The sequence below is a fragment of the Rhinoraja longicauda genome, chromosome 18, assembly GCF_053455715.1.
Source record: "Rhinoraja longicauda isolate Sanriku21f chromosome 18, sRhiLon1.1, whole genome shotgun sequence".
Classification (NCBI taxonomy): Eukaryota; Metazoa; Chordata; class Chondrichthyes; order Rajiformes; family Arhynchobatidae; genus Rhinoraja; species Rhinoraja longicauda.
The window spans coordinates 28,741,667-28,760,905 of NC_135970.1; the positions used below are offsets into that span (position 1 = coordinate 28,741,667).

Genomic DNA, 19,239 nt, shown 5'->3' on the forward strand with positions numbered 1-19,239 from the left:
TGAAGCTGTACCTTTTAGTATTTGATTTATCCATCCTGGGGGGAACAAAATCTTCTGACTGTGTCTACCTATGCCTTCGGTGAGTGGATTATAGTTGATTCATTGTTCTTACATGGTGCATATGATCCTAGCTACAAAATGTCCCTTGCAGAAGTAAAGTCGTTAATGCCGTCAGCATTGTACAAAGTCTGGGGATGCCTTAGCACGTGCCAAATACGCCCAAGATCCAATTTTTAATATTAAAAATCCAATTAAACACCAGTTCTTTTGCCAGAGTTGATGAGCAAATTTCAGTGTGGAATTTTAAATGACAGAGTAAGCATATAATGTCAAAGTATGTAAAAACTATGAATAGGCAGCGGGTAGCTGTACGTTCAAATAATAATCTGGCTTCTTCCTCAAATAACAATCACTGCTCCTCAGAATGTTCACAGTAAATCACATGTACCAAAACAGGACAATGACATCTTTACTTGAGATAGCACAGTAGGTTTGTGCTGCCTCAAGTATCAATGGACAATATAATAAACAAACCTAAAAAGATCAACAAATTTTAAAAAACCATTACAAAAGCAAAAAAAGAGAACAAAGCCCAAACTTGCTTGTGCATCTAAGGCAGTTAAATGACAGCAGAGAAGAGTATAGGGTGGCACAGTGGCGCAGCGGTAGAGACAATAGACAATAGATGCAGGAGTAGGCCATTCGGCCCTTCGAGCCAGCACCACCATTCAATGTGATCATGGCTGATCATTCTCAATCAGTACCCCGTTCCTGCCTTCTCTCCATACCCCCTGACTCCACCATCCTTAAGAGCTCTATCTAGCTCTCTCTTGAATGCATTCAGAGAATTGGCCTCCACTGCCTTCTGAGGCAGTGAATTCCACAGATTTACAACTCTCTGACTGAAAAAAAAATCCTCATCTCCATTCTAAATGGCCTACCCCTTATTCTTAAACTGTGGCCCCTGGTTCTGGACTCCCCCAACATTGGGAACATGCTTCCTGCTTCTAACGTGTCCAACCCTTAATAATCTTATATGTTTCGATGAGATCCTCTCTCATCCTTCTAAATTCCAGTGTATACAAGTCTAGCCACTGCAGTCTTTCAACATATGACAGTCCCGCTGTGGTGTATTTACCATTTGAGTTTTTGTGTTTTGGCAGCTGAGCCTTGCCGTAGTTCCGGGTATAAAGCATTGTGGGATACCTGTATTAGCTCTCTGGTGGTGTTGAAGTAAAGCGGCCATATGTTGTATGCTAACCCGTCTCACTCGTCGATTCTTATCATAATACACCACAGTTAAAGTTGGCGACAAGGATGGGATTCGAACCCACGCGTTCCGGGAATTAACTTAGTAAACCTACTCTGCACGCCCTCAATAGCAAGAATATCCTTCCTCAAATTTGGAGACCAAAACTGCACACAGTACTCCAGGTGCGGTCTCACTAGGGCCCTATACAACTGCAGAAGGACCTCTTTGCTCCTATACTCAACTCCTCTTGTTATGAAGGCCAACATTCCATTGGCTTTCTTCACTGCCTGCTGTACCTGCATGCTTCCTTTCAGTGACTGTGATGCAATGCAGAAACAAGCCCTTCTGCCCACCGAGCACTATCCTACACCAGGGACAATGTTTATAATTTTACCACAGATAATGAACCTACAAACCTGTACGCCTTTGGAGTGTGGGATGAAACTCACACGGTCACAGGGAGAACTATAAACTCTGTACTGACAGCACCCATAGTCAGGATCGAACTCTGCTCTCTAGCGCTGTAAGGCAGCAACTCAATTGCTGTGCCACTGTTCTTTTCTTTATTAAATATTCATAAATGCTCTATGCACTTATCTCACCCTATGCTATGCTACTTAGTTCATTTAATGAATGGGGCAATTTGTGTATACCTTCTGAGGCGTGGATGATGAAGCCTGGTTGTAAAAGTCTTGCAATCTCTTCATCTAGCATGGCAGGACTTTAATTTACCCAGACAGTTAAAGTAACATTTTGTGTTCACATCTTTATACTTCATCTTAACTTCTCTGGAATGCTGGAGGTTGCGGGGAGACCTGATACGTGTATAAAATTATGAGAGGCATAGACAATCGGAACCTTTTTCTCCAGAGTGGAAAAATCAAATACTAGAGCAGATAGCTGTAAGATGATGGAGGCACAGTTTAAAGGAGATGTGTGGGACAGGTTTTTACACAGAGGATTGTGGCTGCCTGGAACGCACTACCAGGGGTTGGTGGTGGAGGCAGATACATTAGTGGCATTTAAAAGTCTTTTGGATCGGCCCAGGGATCGGCAGGGAATGGGGGGGATATATGGGTTATATATGCAGGCAGATAAGTATTGGTCTTGGAATTGTGGTTGGCACAGACATTGTGGGCAGAAAGACCTGTTCTTGTGTTGCACACTCTATGTTCACTACTGCAAATTTAAAAATAGATGTGTGTTAGCCCACCATTGCATTGTCTAATTACACTGGTTATTAGATTTCCAAAGGTTACCTGTAAAGAATGTATTTTTAAAGGGGGAATGTTAGCTAAATTATCCAAGGACCATGAACAAAACCTAGCTTCTTAATGTAAAATGGAGCACATTCATTTGAAGGAGTGCAGGTCTGTACGCTGAAACCCCCTGTTTTGACACAAAAAGTTGTACTTGAGTTAGGCTTGATTGTATTTACGTGTAGTATTATGTGGTTTGGTTGGATCGCATGCAAAACAAAGCTTGTCGCTGTACCTAGTTAAACGCACACCTAGCAAACAGTAGGATACATCATTCACATGATGTTTCCACTGGAGGGAGAGTCTAGGACCAGAGGTCACAGCCACAGAATTAAAGGGCGCTCTTTTAGAAAGGATGTGAGGAGGTACTTTAGTCGGAGGGTGGTTAATCTGTGGAATTCATTGCCACAGAGGGCTGTCGAGGCCAAGTCAGTGGATATTTTTAAGGCAGAGATAGACAAATTCTTGATTAGAATGGGTGTCAAGGGTTATGGGGAGAAGGCAAGAAAATGGTATTAGGAGGCAGAGATCAGCCACGATTGAATGGCGGAGTAGAATCAAATGGGCCGAATGGCCTAATTCTACTCCTATAATGTGTGAACTTGTGAACATTAACAAAAACAATTACATGAGCAGCAAGTAATGTAATTCTACATGTCAATGAGATTTCAAATAAAAATAGATAACATTTGTATTTTATCATTGTAATAAGAGGTCTGTAGATTTCTGAAATATGACTCACACCAGCATCCTTATTCAAAACAGTAATGAAATGATTCGCTTTTCTGAAGAAGGGTCTCGACCCGAAATGTCACCTATTCTTTTTCTTCAAAGATGCTGCCTGATCCGCAGGGTAATTCCATAATTTTGTGTTTACCTTCAGTGTAAACCTACATCTGCAGTTCCTTCCTACACATTTCATTACTTTAGTTCTTTTAAGATACACCATGGAAACAGGCCCTTCTGCCACCTAGTCCACGCCAACCATCGATCACCCGTTCACACTAGTTCTATGTTATTCCACATTCTTGGCCACTCCCTACGTACCAGGGGCAATTTACAGAAGCCAATTAACTTACAAACCTGCACGTCTTTGGGATGTGGGAGGAAACCGGAACGCCTAGAGAAAACCCGCGCGGTCACAGGGAGAACATGCAAACTCCACACACAGACAGCGCCCGAGGTCAGGATCGAACTCTGGATTCTGGCTCTGCGAGGCAGCAGCTCTACCCGCTGTACCACTGTGCCTTCAGTAGGACAATAAAGATAAGCATTGGACAAATGTAAGGAATTATTGGAATGAGTGCTTATATTTATGTGTTTGGCAAATGGTTGGTCAATATGATACCGTTCAGGAGGCCTCTGTTCGCTGTGGCTTCATTTTGCAGTTTGTCCTTGCTCTCTCTTCGCCGGTTAACAAACAGACGGACTTTTGTTTTAAGACTCTTGCTGAAATCCAACCCAGATTAATTCACTTTTCCTCGACCCTCATTTTTTTAATTTTCATTCATTTGTTTTCCAAACTTTGACTCTTCTGAAAGTAAAAACTTTGATCTTCCAAAAGCACATGGAACAAGTAATGAATTTACACTGAGCAATTAAACAGTTTTTCTTTTTCTTTTAATTCCTTTTTAATGACTCGGCAATTTGTTTGACACGTGGCATGAAGCACATTACTAAGTGCACTGTGCTGGCTATAACAGAGATTATGTTGGTAATGTCACAACCATCTAGCTGTGTAAGGGTTTTTGTTTCTGTTTAATCTTCCAGATTTTTTGTTACACCAATTTAAAAGCACCTTTGACCAATGTAATGTAACTTGGTGTAGGTAATGGTGACAAGCCATATACTTCAGTTTTCCAAAAGACCTTTCGTGCATTGGTTCAGCACTTGCTTTCTAAAACTTCAAATTGCATTTTTCCCGAAGATTTTGTGGTTGCTCTTCTTATTACGCTGTGCAGTTGGCAGCAAAACAACATTCTATCTTCTGAATGATTCGGAGAACAACAATGGACCTCTTATTTTTGAGATTGACTTTTGAAACGTTCTGAATTTTTGCTTTGGATTAATTAGGCTTAGGTTTATTATTGTCACGCACTGGGGTACAGTGAAAAGCTTTGTTTTGCATGATATTCAATCGGATCAGATAATACCATACATAGACACAATCAACTCAAGTTCAAGCACAATAGGTAGAGCAAAGGGGAGATACAGAGTGCAGAATATAGTTCTCCGACTTTGTAGTGCCTTAGTGCCATAGACAAAGTCCAATATCCGCAATGGGGTAGAGGTGAATCGGACAGTACCCTAACTTATGAAAGGACTATTTAGAAGCCTGATAACAAAGGGGAAGAGGCTGTTTCTGAGGCTTGTGTTATGCACTTTCAAGCTTCTGTATCTTCTTCTGGATGGGAGCATGGAGAATAGATGTGGTGGCACAGTGGTGTATCGGTAGAGCTGCTGCCTTGCAACACCGTAGACCCGCGTTCGATCCTGACAATGGGTGCTGTCTGTATGGACTTTGTTCATTCTCCCTGTGACCCGTGTGGGTTTTCTTCAGATGCTCCAAAGTCGTACGTCAGTAGGTCAATTGGCTTCAGTAAAAAAATTGTAAATTGTTCCTAGTGTGCAGGATAGTGCTAGTGTATGGGGTGATCAAAGGTTTAGTTTAGTTTAGAGATACAGCGCGGAACCAGGCCCTTTGGCTCACTGTGCACCGACCAGTGATCCCCGCACATTAACACAAGCCTACAAGCACTAGGGATTTACACTTATACCAAGTATACAAACTCAAGCCAATTAATGTACAAACCTGTACGTCGTTGGAGTGTGGGAGGAAACCGAAGCCCTTGGAGAAAACCCATGCGGAGAGCGTACAAACTCAGTACAGACAGCACCCGTAGTCGAGATGGAACCCTGGTCTCTGGCACTGTAAGCGCTCTAAGACAGCAACTCTACCGTTGCGCCACCGTGTCGCCCCAGTTGGCGCAGACTCAGTGGGCTGAAGGGCCTGTTTCCTCGCTGTATCTCTAAAGTCTAAAGTAAAGACTAAAGAAGAAGATTGGTAGGGGTGTGACAAGGCTTTCATGTTGGTTGCTTTCCCATGGTGGCAGCGTAATCAATGTATCATTATTTTTTCAGTAATTCCTATTTTTAATAAACGTGATCCATCTTCAGGAACAATTGATATTTAAATGTTTCCACACACACATAAATAAGTGGTTGATAATCTAATTTTATAAAATGATGCTGTTGATTGCTCCGTGCAGTTCTGCATTGTCACATGCACCTGATCCGCCAATTTGTACTTTATCTATTTTAGTGTAGTTTACTGTCACATGCACTGAGGTACAGTGAAAAGCTTTTTGTAGCATGCTATCCAGTCATCGGAAAGACGATACATGATTACAATCAAGCCATCCACAGCGTACATCTACAGGATAAAGGGAATAATGTTTAGTGCAAGATAAAGTCCGAATAAAGCTAGTCTGAAGGACTCTATTGAGGTAGATGGCAGGTCAGGACCGCTCTCTAGTTGGTGATAGGATGGTTCAGTTGTCTGATAACAGCTTTGCATTCAAATTCTAACCTTGCTTGGAAATTTTAGTTGTCTTTTGGAAGTTGAAGTAAATTTAAAGGCTGGACTGTGCTTGTGAAGTGTGTTTTGAAACCAAAGGGGGAAGGTAATGATGATTGAAAAAATCAATGTGACTTCAGGGGAGATACAAGGAATTGCAAATGGTGGAATCTTGAATAAAGCACAAAATGCTGAAGTAACTCAGAAGGTCAGGCAGCATCTTTAGACTTTAGTGATACAACATGTAAACAGGTCCTTTGGCCCACTGAGCCTGCACTAACCAATGATCACCAGCACTATCCTACACACCAGGGCCAATTTATAGTTTTACCGAAATCAATTAAACCTACAAACCTATATGTCTTTGGAGTGTGGGAGGAAACCGGAGCACCCGGAGAAAATGTTGGCTTAATTATTCAATGATCATGAGCAAAACCTTGCTTATTAATATCAAATGGGGCACATTGTTTTGAAAGACTGCAGGTCTATATCCTGAAACACTTATTTTGACATAAAATATTGTAGTTGAGTTTGACTTGATTATATACACATCGATGAGCCAAAACACTATGACCACTGACAGGTGAAGTGAATAACATTGATTATCTTGTTACAATGGTACCTGTCAAGGGGTGGGATATATTAGGCAGCAAGTGAACAGTCAGTTCTTGAAGTTGATGTGTTGGATGCAGGAGAAATGGGCAGGAGTAAATATCTGAGCAACTTTGACAAGGTTGTTATGGCCAGACAACTGGGTCAGAGCATCTCTGAAATGGCAAGGCTTGTGGGGTGCTCCCGGTCAGCAGTGGTGAGTACCTACTACCAGTGGTCAGAGGAGGGACAAACCACAAACCGGCAACAGGGTGTTGGGCGCCCAAGGCTCATCGATGCACGAGGGAAACAAAGGCTACCCCGTCTGGTCCGAACCGACAGAAGGTTTACTGTGGCACGAGTCACAGAAAACTTTAATGGTGGTCACGGGAGGAATGTGTCACAATACACAGTGCATCGCACCCTGCTGAGTATGGGGCTGATTAGCCGCAGACCGGTCAGAGTGCCCATGATGACCCCTGTCCACCGTCAAAAGCGCCTACATTGGGCACATGAGCATCGGAACTGGACCTTGGAGCAGTGGAAGAAGGTCACCTGGTCCAATGAGTCCCATTTTCATGTAGATCATGTGGATGGCTGTGTACGTGCGCGCCGTTTACCTGGGGAAGTGATGGCAGCAGGATGCACTGTGGGAAGACGACAAGCCAGTGGAGGTAGTGTGATGCTCTGGGCAATGTTCTGCTGGGAAACCCTGGGTCCGGCCATTCATGTGGACGTCAATTTGACACGTGTCACCTAACTAAACATCGTTGCAGACCAGGTACACCCCTTCATGGCAATGGTATTCCTTGATGACAGTGGCCTCTTTCAGCAGGATAATGCGCCCTGTCACACTGCACAAATTGTTCGGGAATGGTTTGAGGAACATGATGAAGTGTTCAGGGTGTTGCCCTGGCCTCCAAAATCTCCAGAACTCAATCCGATTGAGCATCTGTGGGATGTGCTGGATCGACAAGTCTGATCCACGGCGGCTCCACCTCGCAACTTACTGGACTTGAAGGATCTGCTGCTAATGTTTTGGTGCCAGATACCACAGGACACCTTCAGGGGTCTTGTAGAGTCCATGCCTCGGCAGGTCGATGGCACATGGAAGACCAACAGCATATTAGACAGGTGGTCATAATGTTTTGGCTCATCAGTGTATATGTGTAGTATTATCTGGTCTAGTTGGATAACATGCAAAACAAAGCTTGTCGCTGTACCTCAGTACATGTGACAATAATAAACCTAAATAAACCCAAGACCTCGCTGTCCCACCTCTGGAGATAATGGGGACCACCTCTGTAAAGTAGGCATACTTTGAGGATGTTTTGCAGTGGATCACTAAAATGGAGGCACAAGGAACTGTGGATGACGAAATCTTGAGTAAAACACAAAGTGCTGGAGGAACTCAGCGGGTCAGGTTGCGGGGATGGCCTAGATGACTGGAAGAGGGGGCAGGTCCATGAGGAAACCCAAAACAAAGCAAATCTAATAAAATAGAAGTTTTATTTACTATTCAAATACGAATAAAATCTCTAGCAGAAGTTCAAGCGAAATTACTTCCAATCATTCACAGTATTACAAAATAAAAGCAACTTTCTTCTCCCAAGTCTCTCTCTCTACCCAGAACTAGATTTCATTAATAATAAAGGCCATTCCACTCTTAGTATAGATTTGTTTGTGTGAACCATAAACATTAATATGAACCATTTGGGCTGAATCGGCTGTATCACTGCTTTGCATTCTATTGAAGTAAATATTTGATTCAGGCTTTGAAACTCAGCCGAAATCAAACGTTGCCTTCACAGTGCATGATATAAAGACACAAAGTGCTGGAGAAACTCAGTGGGTCAGGCAGCATCCCTGGGGAATACGGATAGGTGAGGTTTTGGGTCGGGGGCCCTTCTTTGGAACCCAGAATTTGCAGATCCTTATCTTCTGAGTGCACAGTTCACACACACATGGATGCACGCACGCACGCACGTGCTCATGAGAGAGAGTGCGTGTGTGTGTGTGCACACAAACTATGGTATTTCAGCAGCCATGAACACAGAACCCATCCCTGTCTACCAATGCCATTTTCCCTGATTAAAGGTTTTACGTGTTATTTAAATGCAAAAGAATGTGCCAAGCAGATCAGATACCCTCTAAGAAGCTTAACAGAATGTTAGAACAGACAAGATCAGCACTATTTCATTAAGCCAGACTGGAATCTTAATAGAACATAAGGTTGCAAATTTGCCAACAATAGTTTATTTTTTGTCTATACGCGTAATGCAGAAATGCGATTGCAATAAACGACACATTATTTAAGGTTATTTTAAATGTTAAATTAAAAAATTGCTTTGCTATAAACAAGGTTTATTAGTTTGAAATTTTGATTTTATTTTCATAAAACTGCTCCATTTAGCATGTATTGCTAGGGCACTGTCCAATTCATGTTTATCCCATTAGACTTTGTCCATGGAACTGTTGCACTGCAATGCTAAGAACTATATTCTGTACTCTGTATCTTCCCCTTTGCTCTCCCTATAGTACTTGAGTTTGACTTGATTGTATTTATGTATAGTATTATCTGAGGTGTTTGGATAGCAAGCAAAACAAGGCTTTTCACAGTGGCTCGGTACATGTGACAAGCATAAACCTAAAAGTATTGGTATGATTATGCTTCAATGTAGTCACTTTGAACTGATGTTTATGGTATTTAATCACGTGGCAATTGTTTTTAATCAAACAATAAAGCAAAAAGATAAGTAAACCTGTGGTAGAAGCAAAATATTGAACCTTGTAATGCAGCTTGTTCTTGTTAATCTATGTGAACATCTTTCTTAAAATTGATTTACTACCGCTTTTAACCTTATCAATAATTATTACAGTCTAATGATAAATTTATTCTATATTGAAGGACATGATTATGTAGACTTCTAATACTGAGAAGATTTTATTTTAAATAGTTTCTGAAATGGCTCTACTCATTTTTCAGTAGTTAGTTAAAAGTTGTTTTTCTATTTAATTTAGAGAAACTGCATGGAAATAGGCTCTTCGGCTCATTGGGTCCTCGTAGACCATCGATCACCCGTTCACGCTAGTTCTATGTTATCCCACTTTTGCATCCACTCCCTACACACTAGGGAGAATTTACAGAGGCTGATTAACCTACAAACCCGTACGGCCACTGTGCCAACCCAAATTTGCTGGGGGGAAAAGAGTTATTGATCTTTAGACCATCCCATCAGAAATCTTCAGTAACACAGTGCATAATATCATATCATATCATATCATATATATACAGCCGGAAACAGGCCTTTTCGGCCCTCCAAGTCCGTGCCGCCCAGCGATCCCCGTACATTAACACTATCCTACACCCACTAGGGACAATTTTTACATTTACCCAGCCAATTAACCTACATACCTGCACGTCTTTGGAGTGTGGGAGGAAACCGAAGATCTGTTTGGGACAAAGACCCATCATTTATTTATTTGCCTCCGCACTCCACAATTTGAGATCTGTAATAGAAAAAAATCACGTGGTTACAGTGTACATTGTGATTTTAATAAAGGCCATTTTTATACATTTTGGTTTCACCATGTAGAAATTACAGCAGTGTTTATAGATAGTGAAACATGTGATTTTTATTTTCTATTACAAATCTCAAATTGTGGAGTATAGAGGCAAATAAATAAATGATGGGTCTTTGTCCCAAACATTATGGAGGCCACTGTACTTCAGTCATTGCTTTTATCCTGTGGGGCATCATTCTTGTCCAGGCTTGGATAGAGTGGATGTGGAGAGGATGTTTCCACAAGAGAGTCTAGGACCAGATGCCATAGCCTCAGAATAAAAGGACTTGCCTTTTGAATTAAGATGACGAGGAATTTCTTTAGTCAGAGGATGGTGAATCTGTGGAATTCATTGCCACAGGTGGCTGTGGAGGCCAAATTAATGAATATTTTTAAGGCGGAGATTGAAAGGTTCTTGATTAATGTGGGTGCCAGGGGTTATGGGGAGAAGGCAGGAGAATGGGGATGAGAGGGAAAGACAGATCAGCCATGATTGAATGGCAGAATAGACTTGATGGGCTGAATGGCCTAATTATTCCCCTATAATTTATGACAGTATGAACTATCATGGGAGTTAGACTGGCGTTAACAACAAATTATGATGGAAGGCAACTGGCAAAGATGTCTGACTATAACTGATGTTCATTTTTGTCAAAATAAGTAATTTTAGGAAATCATCACAGATATTTCTTTGATTGACAAATCAGTTCTGTTTGACAATAATCTGAAATGTAATGTTCACTGCTTTCTAGAAAGTGTTTAATCTGCTCCTCAAAGAGAGGATGAATGGTGGATTGTTTAATATCCTTTGATCACAGAAATTAATATCTTGGCTCGCTGGTGAAAGAATCTGTTAACATCTGCACTATCTGTAATGTAACGTGACACAGATGAAACACTTGGCTTCTACAGCTCACAGATTGTGTTGTGTTTTATTTTGAACACAGTGGGAATGAAGTGCAGTTATTTTCTTCTACTTTCATCCATCAATCAATCAATCAATCAATGAAAATTCACCAGCTGAACGCTGGATAAATTATTCATGAGTCATAGGAGAAGTAGGCCATTCAGCCTGTGGAGTCTACTCTGCCATTCAATCCTGGCTGATCTATCTTTCCCTCTCAACCACATTTTCCTGCCTTCTCCCCATAAACCCTTGACACCCTTACCAATCAAGTATCTGTCAATCTCCACCTTAAAAATACCCAATGACGGCCCCCACCGCCGTCTATGGCAATGAATTGCACAGATTCGCCACCATCTGGGTAATGAAATTTCTCCTCATCTCCTTTATAAAGGCACGTCTTTTCATTCTGAGGCTGCCCTCTGATTCTTGACTCTCCCACTAGTGGAAACATCCTCTCCACATCCACTCTATCCAGGCCATTCACTATTTGGTTTGTTTCGATGAGGGCCCTCCTCATCCTTCTAAACTCCAGCGAGTAGAGGCCAAGAGCCGTCAAACTCTGTCAAATTAATTATCATGTTAAGCATTCTCAGTGAAGCTATGAAGACATATAGGTGATAGACACAAGGAACTGCACATGCAGGAATCTTGAGCAAAACACACAAAGTGCTGGAGTAAATGAGTGGGTCAGGCAGCATCTCTGGAGAATATTGCTCGTTGACGTTTCAGGTCGGGACCCTTCTTAAGACGATGTTTAGGCAGTCTGTAAAGAGTTCTGAAGCTACGCAGCCGGTCTTCTCAATATCAGCAGCGTGTCCATTTATAGAATCATCAAACATGGAAACAGGCCATTTGGGCCAACTTGTCCATACTGATCAAGATGCCCCCTCGAAGCTAGACCCATTTGTCTGCGTTTGTCCAATATACCTGAAAAACATTCTTATCCATGTACCTGTCCAAGTGTCTTTTTAATGCTGTTCTCATACCTGCCTCAACTACCTCCTCTGGCAACTCATACCCATATATCCACCACCCTCTGAGTGGAAAAGGGTGCCCCTCAGGTTCCCATTAAATCCATTCCCCTCTCACCTTAAACCTGCCCTCTGGTTATGGATTCTCCCACCCTGGGTAAAAGATTCTGTTAATTCACTCTATTTATTTCCTTCACGATTTTTTAAGATCATTTAAACTGTGCAAAATAAAGCATTAAATAGATGCTTGTGAATTAATCCACATCCAATGTATTAATGGAACTAAGTTTAATATCTTCAATTCTTGGTGCTCAGTCCTATTTGTGTTCTCCTTTGCTATAGTATATCTTTTAAATGTTTGCATTTATAATTATATAAAATTATAAGTTTAATAGATAGAGTGAAAACATAGTATTTTACCCAGGATAGGGGAATCAAGAACCAGAGGACAATGGTTTCAGGTGAGAGGAGTAAGTTTTAATAGGAACCTGGGGGGCAACCCTTTCACCCAGAGGGTGGTGGGTATATAGAACAAGCTGCCAGAGGAGGTAGTTGAGGCAGGTACTATAACAACATTTAAAAGACACTTGGACAGGTACATGAATAAAAAAGGTTTAGAGGGATATGGGTCAAATGTGGGCAAATGGGACTAGCTTAGATGGTGCATCTTGGTCGGCTTGGATGAGGGGCCGAAGAGCCTGTCTCCATGTGTAGGAGAGAACTGCAGATGCTGGTTTAAATCGAAGATAGACACAAAATGCTGGAGTAACCTAGCAGGCCAGGCAGCATCTCTGGAGTGAAAGAATGGGTGACATTTCGGATCGAGACCCTTCTTCAGACTGATGTCAGGGGAGTGGGTAGTACAGAGATAAAATGTAGTCGGAGACAGTAAGACTGAGAAGTCAATGTTCATACCACTGGGGTGTAAGCTACCTAAGCAACAAATGAGTTGCTGTTCCTCCAATTTGTGCTGGGCCTCACTCTGACGATGAAGGAGGCCCAGGACAGAAAGGTCAGTGTGGGAATGGGAGGGGAGTTAAAGTCTCTGTGCTGTATGATTCTGTCTGCTGGAATTAAAGAATAATGAATGGTGCACGCTGCGCTGTGGTGCACGGTCGAGTTGCTACCTTACAGCGCCAGAGAGCCGGGTTTGATCCTGACTATGTGTGCTGTCTGTACGGAGTTAGTACGTTCTCCCCATGACTGCATGGATTTTCTCAGGGACCACTGAATTCTTGCCACACTACAAAGACGTACAGGTTTGAAGGTTAATTGGTTTTGGTAAACATTGTAACTGTCGCTAGAGTGTAGGATAGTGCTAGTGTACAGGGATTGCTGGTCGGTGTGGACTTGGTGGGTCAAAGGGCCTGTTTCTGTGCTGTATCTCTAAACTAAACTAAACTAAATTGAGTTGATACATTCAATAAAAGGGAAATATGCTGTATGCAGGTTGGGGTCAGACCATAATTTCGTTTTGGTAAAAGTTCATGCGTCAGTAAATAATATCTGTGCTTTTTACTAGCCTTGTGAAGCATGAAGATGAATGCTTTAAGCCTGGAGAGTGTCCCTGTCTTTGGAAAGGAAAGGAGTATTTTCCGGGTGATCTGGTAAAATCCCCGTGTTATAACTGGTGAGTGAGCCATCTTCTGGTATTCATGTGAACAGTCTCTGTTCTTTCAATTGGAAAGTCTTTCTGCTTATTTCCCCACGTCACGACACATCTACTTCCTTTCCTGAACCCTTGAGGTCTTTAGTGTGTAGCATTTTGTCACCGTGCTTTTCTGTATTGCAAATAGTGATAGATTTTAGACGTAATTAAAAGGGATCTACAGGAGTTGCTGCATCATCAGGGACCCACACCATCCTGGCCACACTCTCATTTCACCACTGCTATCGGGAAGAAGGTACAGGAGCCTGAAAACTGTAATGTCCAGGTTCAGGAGCAGCTTATTCCTGACAACCATCAGGCTATTTAAACACTTCAACCTCCAAATAGGTTCTGAGCTTCTAATGGGACATTATTTTTGACTTTGCACTATTATTATCTATTTATTTATTTGTTTTTTTATTATATATACTGAACTTTTTTTGTTGTTTATTATGGTGTTTACAGAGTAATATGTTTACATATCTGTTGTGCTGCTGCAATTTCATTGCTCTGATTTGGAACATATGACAATAAAACACTCTGGACTCTTAACATTCCCTACAAAGACAATCCAATCTTTCTGCCGTGCATGATGTTAAAAAGCCCAAGGAATATTGTAAAATAGAACATTTGTTTAAAATAAAAAGTGGCTAAAAGTCATTTCTTTGCAAGTTTCAAATTTTGAGAAGAGGGGTTTATGAAGGTCATGCAGAACTCTTATAAATGTAAAGCTGTCGTGATCCGGAGAGATTGGTAGCTGACAGCAGCAAGAATGGTAATTTCGATTCAATGTGGATATTTCTAAATATAAAATCTCCTGATAAAAATGTACCTTGATACGCAGAATTCACAGATATTGTTATAAGTCTCCGCATCATAGCATTTAGCAGCCTGGTGCACATTGTTTTAATAAATCCAATGTTAAAGAGTGTTCATTTGTAGTTAAAAAGGAATTTTAGTTAAAGCAGTGAAAGTAATTTGCTTCAAAACTGACGTTTGTGTATCTTTATTGGTAAAATGTCCTGTAGTGTTTGCCAGCAGGGGGCGTTCCAGTGCACATTCCAACCCTGCCCTTCCATGTGCACCGCCTATGGTGACCGCCATTTCAAGACTTTTGATGGAGTCCATTATGACTTTATGAGTAATTGCAAGGTTTACCTTGTCAAGGTAAGAGCTTTCTTTCATTGCAATCTCATTGGTTTAGGAAAAACATGGACAGGTACGGATAACCGTATATTCAGCGGTAGAGTTGCTGCCTCACAATGCCAAGGACCCGGGTTCCATCCTGACCTTGGGTGCTGTCTGTACGGAGTTTGCACGTTCTCCCTGTGACCGTGTGGGTTTCCTCCTGTTGCTCCAGTTTCCTCCCACATCCCAAAGACGTGCAGGTTTGTAGATAAATTGGCTTCTGTAAATTGCCCCGAGTATGTAGAGAATGGATGAGGAAGTGGGATAACACAGAACGAGTGATCGATGGATGGTGTGAATTTGGTGAGCTGAACGGCCTGTTTCCATACTGTATCTCAAAATTAAAAACAAAACTAACCGGCCCAAAACATCACCTACATTAAAGCATTATTATTCTGTCATTGAAGTAGCTCATTGCATGTGCCGGATCTGAAACCAGCAAGCAGGAACATTTTACTTGATTTCTAAGAAATTCATGATAAATCTGTAACTACAAATATTTTTGTCCTCCCGGCAGAGTCATGGGAGTTTAAACCTGTTCATTACTGCGGAGAATATTGACTGTTACGGGAGTGGTGCTGTCTGTAGGAAAGCCCTGACCATCTCGGTTGGAAATAGTTCCTTGGTCTTTGATGATGATAGCGGAAAGCTGGTAAGCTAATCAACAGTTAACCAAACAATTTTCCATCACCGCCTTTAATAATTAGCAAAGACATACTTACTTACAAGTTATTCAGCTTGGCTATTTGCTTTGTAATTGACAGTGATGTCGCCATCAATAACATTATCTGTTTATTTTATATAGTTGTTTAATATGAGGGCAGCAGCTTTGTTAAAGTCGCTGCCTCACCGCGCCGGGTACCCGGCTTCGATCATGACCTCGGGTGTGTGGAGTTTGCAAGCTGTCCCTGTGACCGTGTGGGTTTCCTCCGGGGGCTCAAGTTTCCTCCCACATCTCAAAGACGTACGGGTGTGTAGGTTAATTGGCCCACTGTAAATTGTCCCCAGTGCATAAGGAGTGGATGAGAAAGTGGAATGGAAACATAGAACTAGTGCAGGAGGGGAATGAGGGGGGAAAAAGGGGGTTGCTACCTAAAAATGGAGAATTAATTATTCAGTTGTTCAAATAGGTATTTGGAGATGCAAGAGCTGGAAGTTGTGAAATAAAGTCATTTTGAAAAGCAGAAAGGGAGACGGGTCTGGTAGTGGAATCTCACTGACTGTGGCAGATCTTTAGAATTACCTCCAGAATTGATGGAATGACTGTGCCTGGTGCTAAATTTCAAAAATGTATTAAGTGACACCAATTACATTACCAAAGTGACTGTTTCTGTATTGGAGACCAATCACATCTAGACTAAGACGCAAGGAACTGCAGATGCTGCGTAAAAGAAAGAAAAAGACAACTGAAGAAGGGTCCCTGGGAGAGTCTGGGACCAGAGGACACAGCCTCAGATTGAAAGGACGTACCTTTAGAAAGGAGATAAGGAGTCATTTCTTGAGCCCGAGGGTGGTGAATCTGTTGCCAACGATGTCGGTGGAAGCCAAGTCATTGGATATTTTTACAGCAGAGACTAACAGATTCCTGATTAGTAAAGGTGTCAAAGGGGTGAAGGCAGGAGAATGGGTTTGAGAGGGTAAGCCCTGATTGTGTGGCAGAGTGGACTCGATGGGCTGAATGGCCTGATTCTGCTCCTATGTCTTATGGAAACGTCGCTTAACCATGTGCTCCAGAGATGCTCCCTGACCCGCTGAGTTCCCCGAGCACTTTGTGTCACATCTAGATTAAATTTTGGGAATCTTTCATACCATTCAGCAAATAATGATCATGAATCTTCGCAGAGTCCTTTCAGCTTCATGGACGCAAAACAGACGATACAGATATGGAAAGCGGGAATATTTACCATGATACATTTCCCTGGTGAGGATATTTCCATACTGTGGGATGGAAGAACGACAACACACATCCAGGTTGGGCCCAGGTGGCAGGTAGGTACACACCATAAATGCAGCATCTAACCTCTTGCTGTGAAAATCTTTGATTCATGTTTATCTTAGAGGTTCCACGAAACGTGGCTTTTCCTCATCAGAATAAAAGGACGCACATTTAGAAAGGAGATGAGGAGGAATTTCTTTAGACAGAAGGTGGTGAATCTGTGGAATTCATTGCCACAGACGGCTGTGGAGACTGTCAGTGGGTATTATTAAAGTGGAGATTGACAGGTACTTATTAGTAAAGAGAATACAGGAGGATAGGGTTGAGAGAGAAAGATAGATCAGCCACGGTTGAATGGCGGAGTAGACTCGGTGGGCCGAATGGCCTAATTCTGCTCCTATGACTTATGAACCTATGACAGTAATTAGCTGCATATTTGTCAACTGCAGAAAATGGAGCGATACAGCACAGAGACAGGCCCTTCGGCCCGCAATGCTGGTGCAGAACATGATGTCGAGTTAGGCACAAGGAAGTGCAGAAGCTGGAAGCTTGCGTAAAAGACACAAAGCGCTGGAGGAACTCAGCGAGTCAGGTTCCATCGGTGGAAGATTCCCCAAAGATGCTGCCTGACCTGTTGAGTTGTTTCAGTGCTTTGTGATTTTTACTCATGATGCCAAGTTGATCTCCTCTGCCTGCACGTGATCCATATCCATCCATCCCCTGCATGTCCACGTGCATTTCTAAAAGTCTACTGAACGTCACTATTGTATCTTTGTCCACACCTCAGCTGGCAGCGTGTACCGGGCACCCACCACCCTCTGTGTAAAACAAAATATCCCACATATCTCCTTTGAACATTGCCCCATTCACCTTGAAGCTATGCCCTCTAGCCCTTAACATTTCCACCCGGGGGTAAAAGGTTCTGACTGTCTACCCTATCCATGTCTCTCGTATTTTATCTACTTGAGAATGATCAGCCATGATCACATTGAATGGTGGTGCTGGCTCGAAGGGCCGAATGGTCTCCTCCTGCACCTATTGTCTATTGTCTATTGTGGGTCTCCACATATATACTTAAGGTGTCCTCTCAATCGCCGACGTTCCCGAGCAGTTGTAACGTGTATTTTCCGATAGAGTAAGTAACTTTCTTCTCTTGCTCTCCCACTCACATCCTTGCAGGGCAAACTCTCTGGGTTGTGTGGAAATTTCGACCTGAAAACTGTCAATGAAATGAGGACTCCAGACCAGATGGAAGCACCCAATCCACAGGAGTTTGGGACCAGCTGGACAGCCGTGGAGGTATCTGAACGTTTGGGACCTTAAAGACTTAGCTTGATTGTGGGAATGGGAAGGTATCTGGCTATTGAGTGCCATTCAGAGATAGGTCAGGCTGAAAAGAGACACAAAATGCTGGAGTAACTCAGCGGCTCAGGCAGTATCCCGGAGCAGGTGACGTTTCCGGTCGGTGTGGGCACATTGGGCCGATGGGCCTATTTCCATGCTGTATGACCCTATGGCTCTAACCCTTCTTCAGACTGAAAGATAGAGAAGGCCAGAGTGAAACAGGGACGGCAGCGGATGACCTCAGGAAGGGAGGAGTCCATAATGGCCCATTGCTGGCTGGGGAAGATGAGCTGATGACAGGGGTACAACGATGCGAACCATGGAACTAGTAGGACAACTATGGTGGGGGAGAGAGGTGGCAAAAAGGTGAAAAGAAATCCAGGAATTAATTGAAATTAGAGAAATCAGTGTTCATGCTGCTGGGGTGTAAGTTGCCCAAGCAAAATATGAGCTGCTGTTCCTCCAATTTGTGTATGGCCTCGCTCTGACAGTGTCAAGTCAAGTCAAGTCAAGGCAAGTCAATTTTATTTGTATAGCACATTTAAAAACAACCCACGTTGACCAAAGTGCTGTACATCTGATTAGGTACTAAGGAAAAAATGAAACATACAGTAGCACGCAAACATAACAGCACATACAAAACAGTGGAGGAAGCCCAGGACAGAGAGGTTGGAATGGGAAGGGGAGTTGAAATGTTTGGCAACCGGGTGATCACGTAGGCCAAGGCGGACTGAGCGTAGGTGTTCAGTTAAGCGATTGCCGCCTGCTCTTGGTCTGGCCGATCTATAGGAGCCCACATCATATTGTACTGGATACAGGAGATGAGGTTGCAGGAGGTGCACCTCTGCCTCATCTGCAAAGACTGTCGGGGTCCCTGGATGAAGTTGAGGGAGGAGGTATAAGGACAGGTGCAAGGTTGCTATCCATGGACCTTGCAAGTGGGTCCATTGTTCTGCCTATAAATTAGAGTGCCATCTGCTCCTTATGTCATTTAAGTGTAGG

At 42.6% G+C, this 19,239-nt stretch overlaps 1 protein-coding gene across 1 annotated transcript in view; it reads left to right on the top strand.

Moving 5' to 3' along the window:
* The window catches only part of otog (otogelin), a 134,314-nt gene that overhangs the window by 51,006 nt on the left and 64,069 nt on the right, over positions 1–19,239 (top strand). The window contains exons 24-28 of the mRNA XM_078415407.1: positions 13,644–13,751; positions 14,798–14,936; positions 15,475–15,609; positions 16,800–16,946; positions 18,073–18,192. Of these exons, the coding sequence (XP_078271533.1) occupies positions 13,644–13,751; positions 14,798–14,936; positions 15,475–15,609; positions 16,800–16,946; positions 18,073–18,192 (649 nt within the window). The remainder of the gene's footprint in view (positions 1–13,643; positions 13,752–14,797; positions 14,937–15,474; positions 15,610–16,799; positions 16,947–18,072; positions 18,193–19,239) is intronic.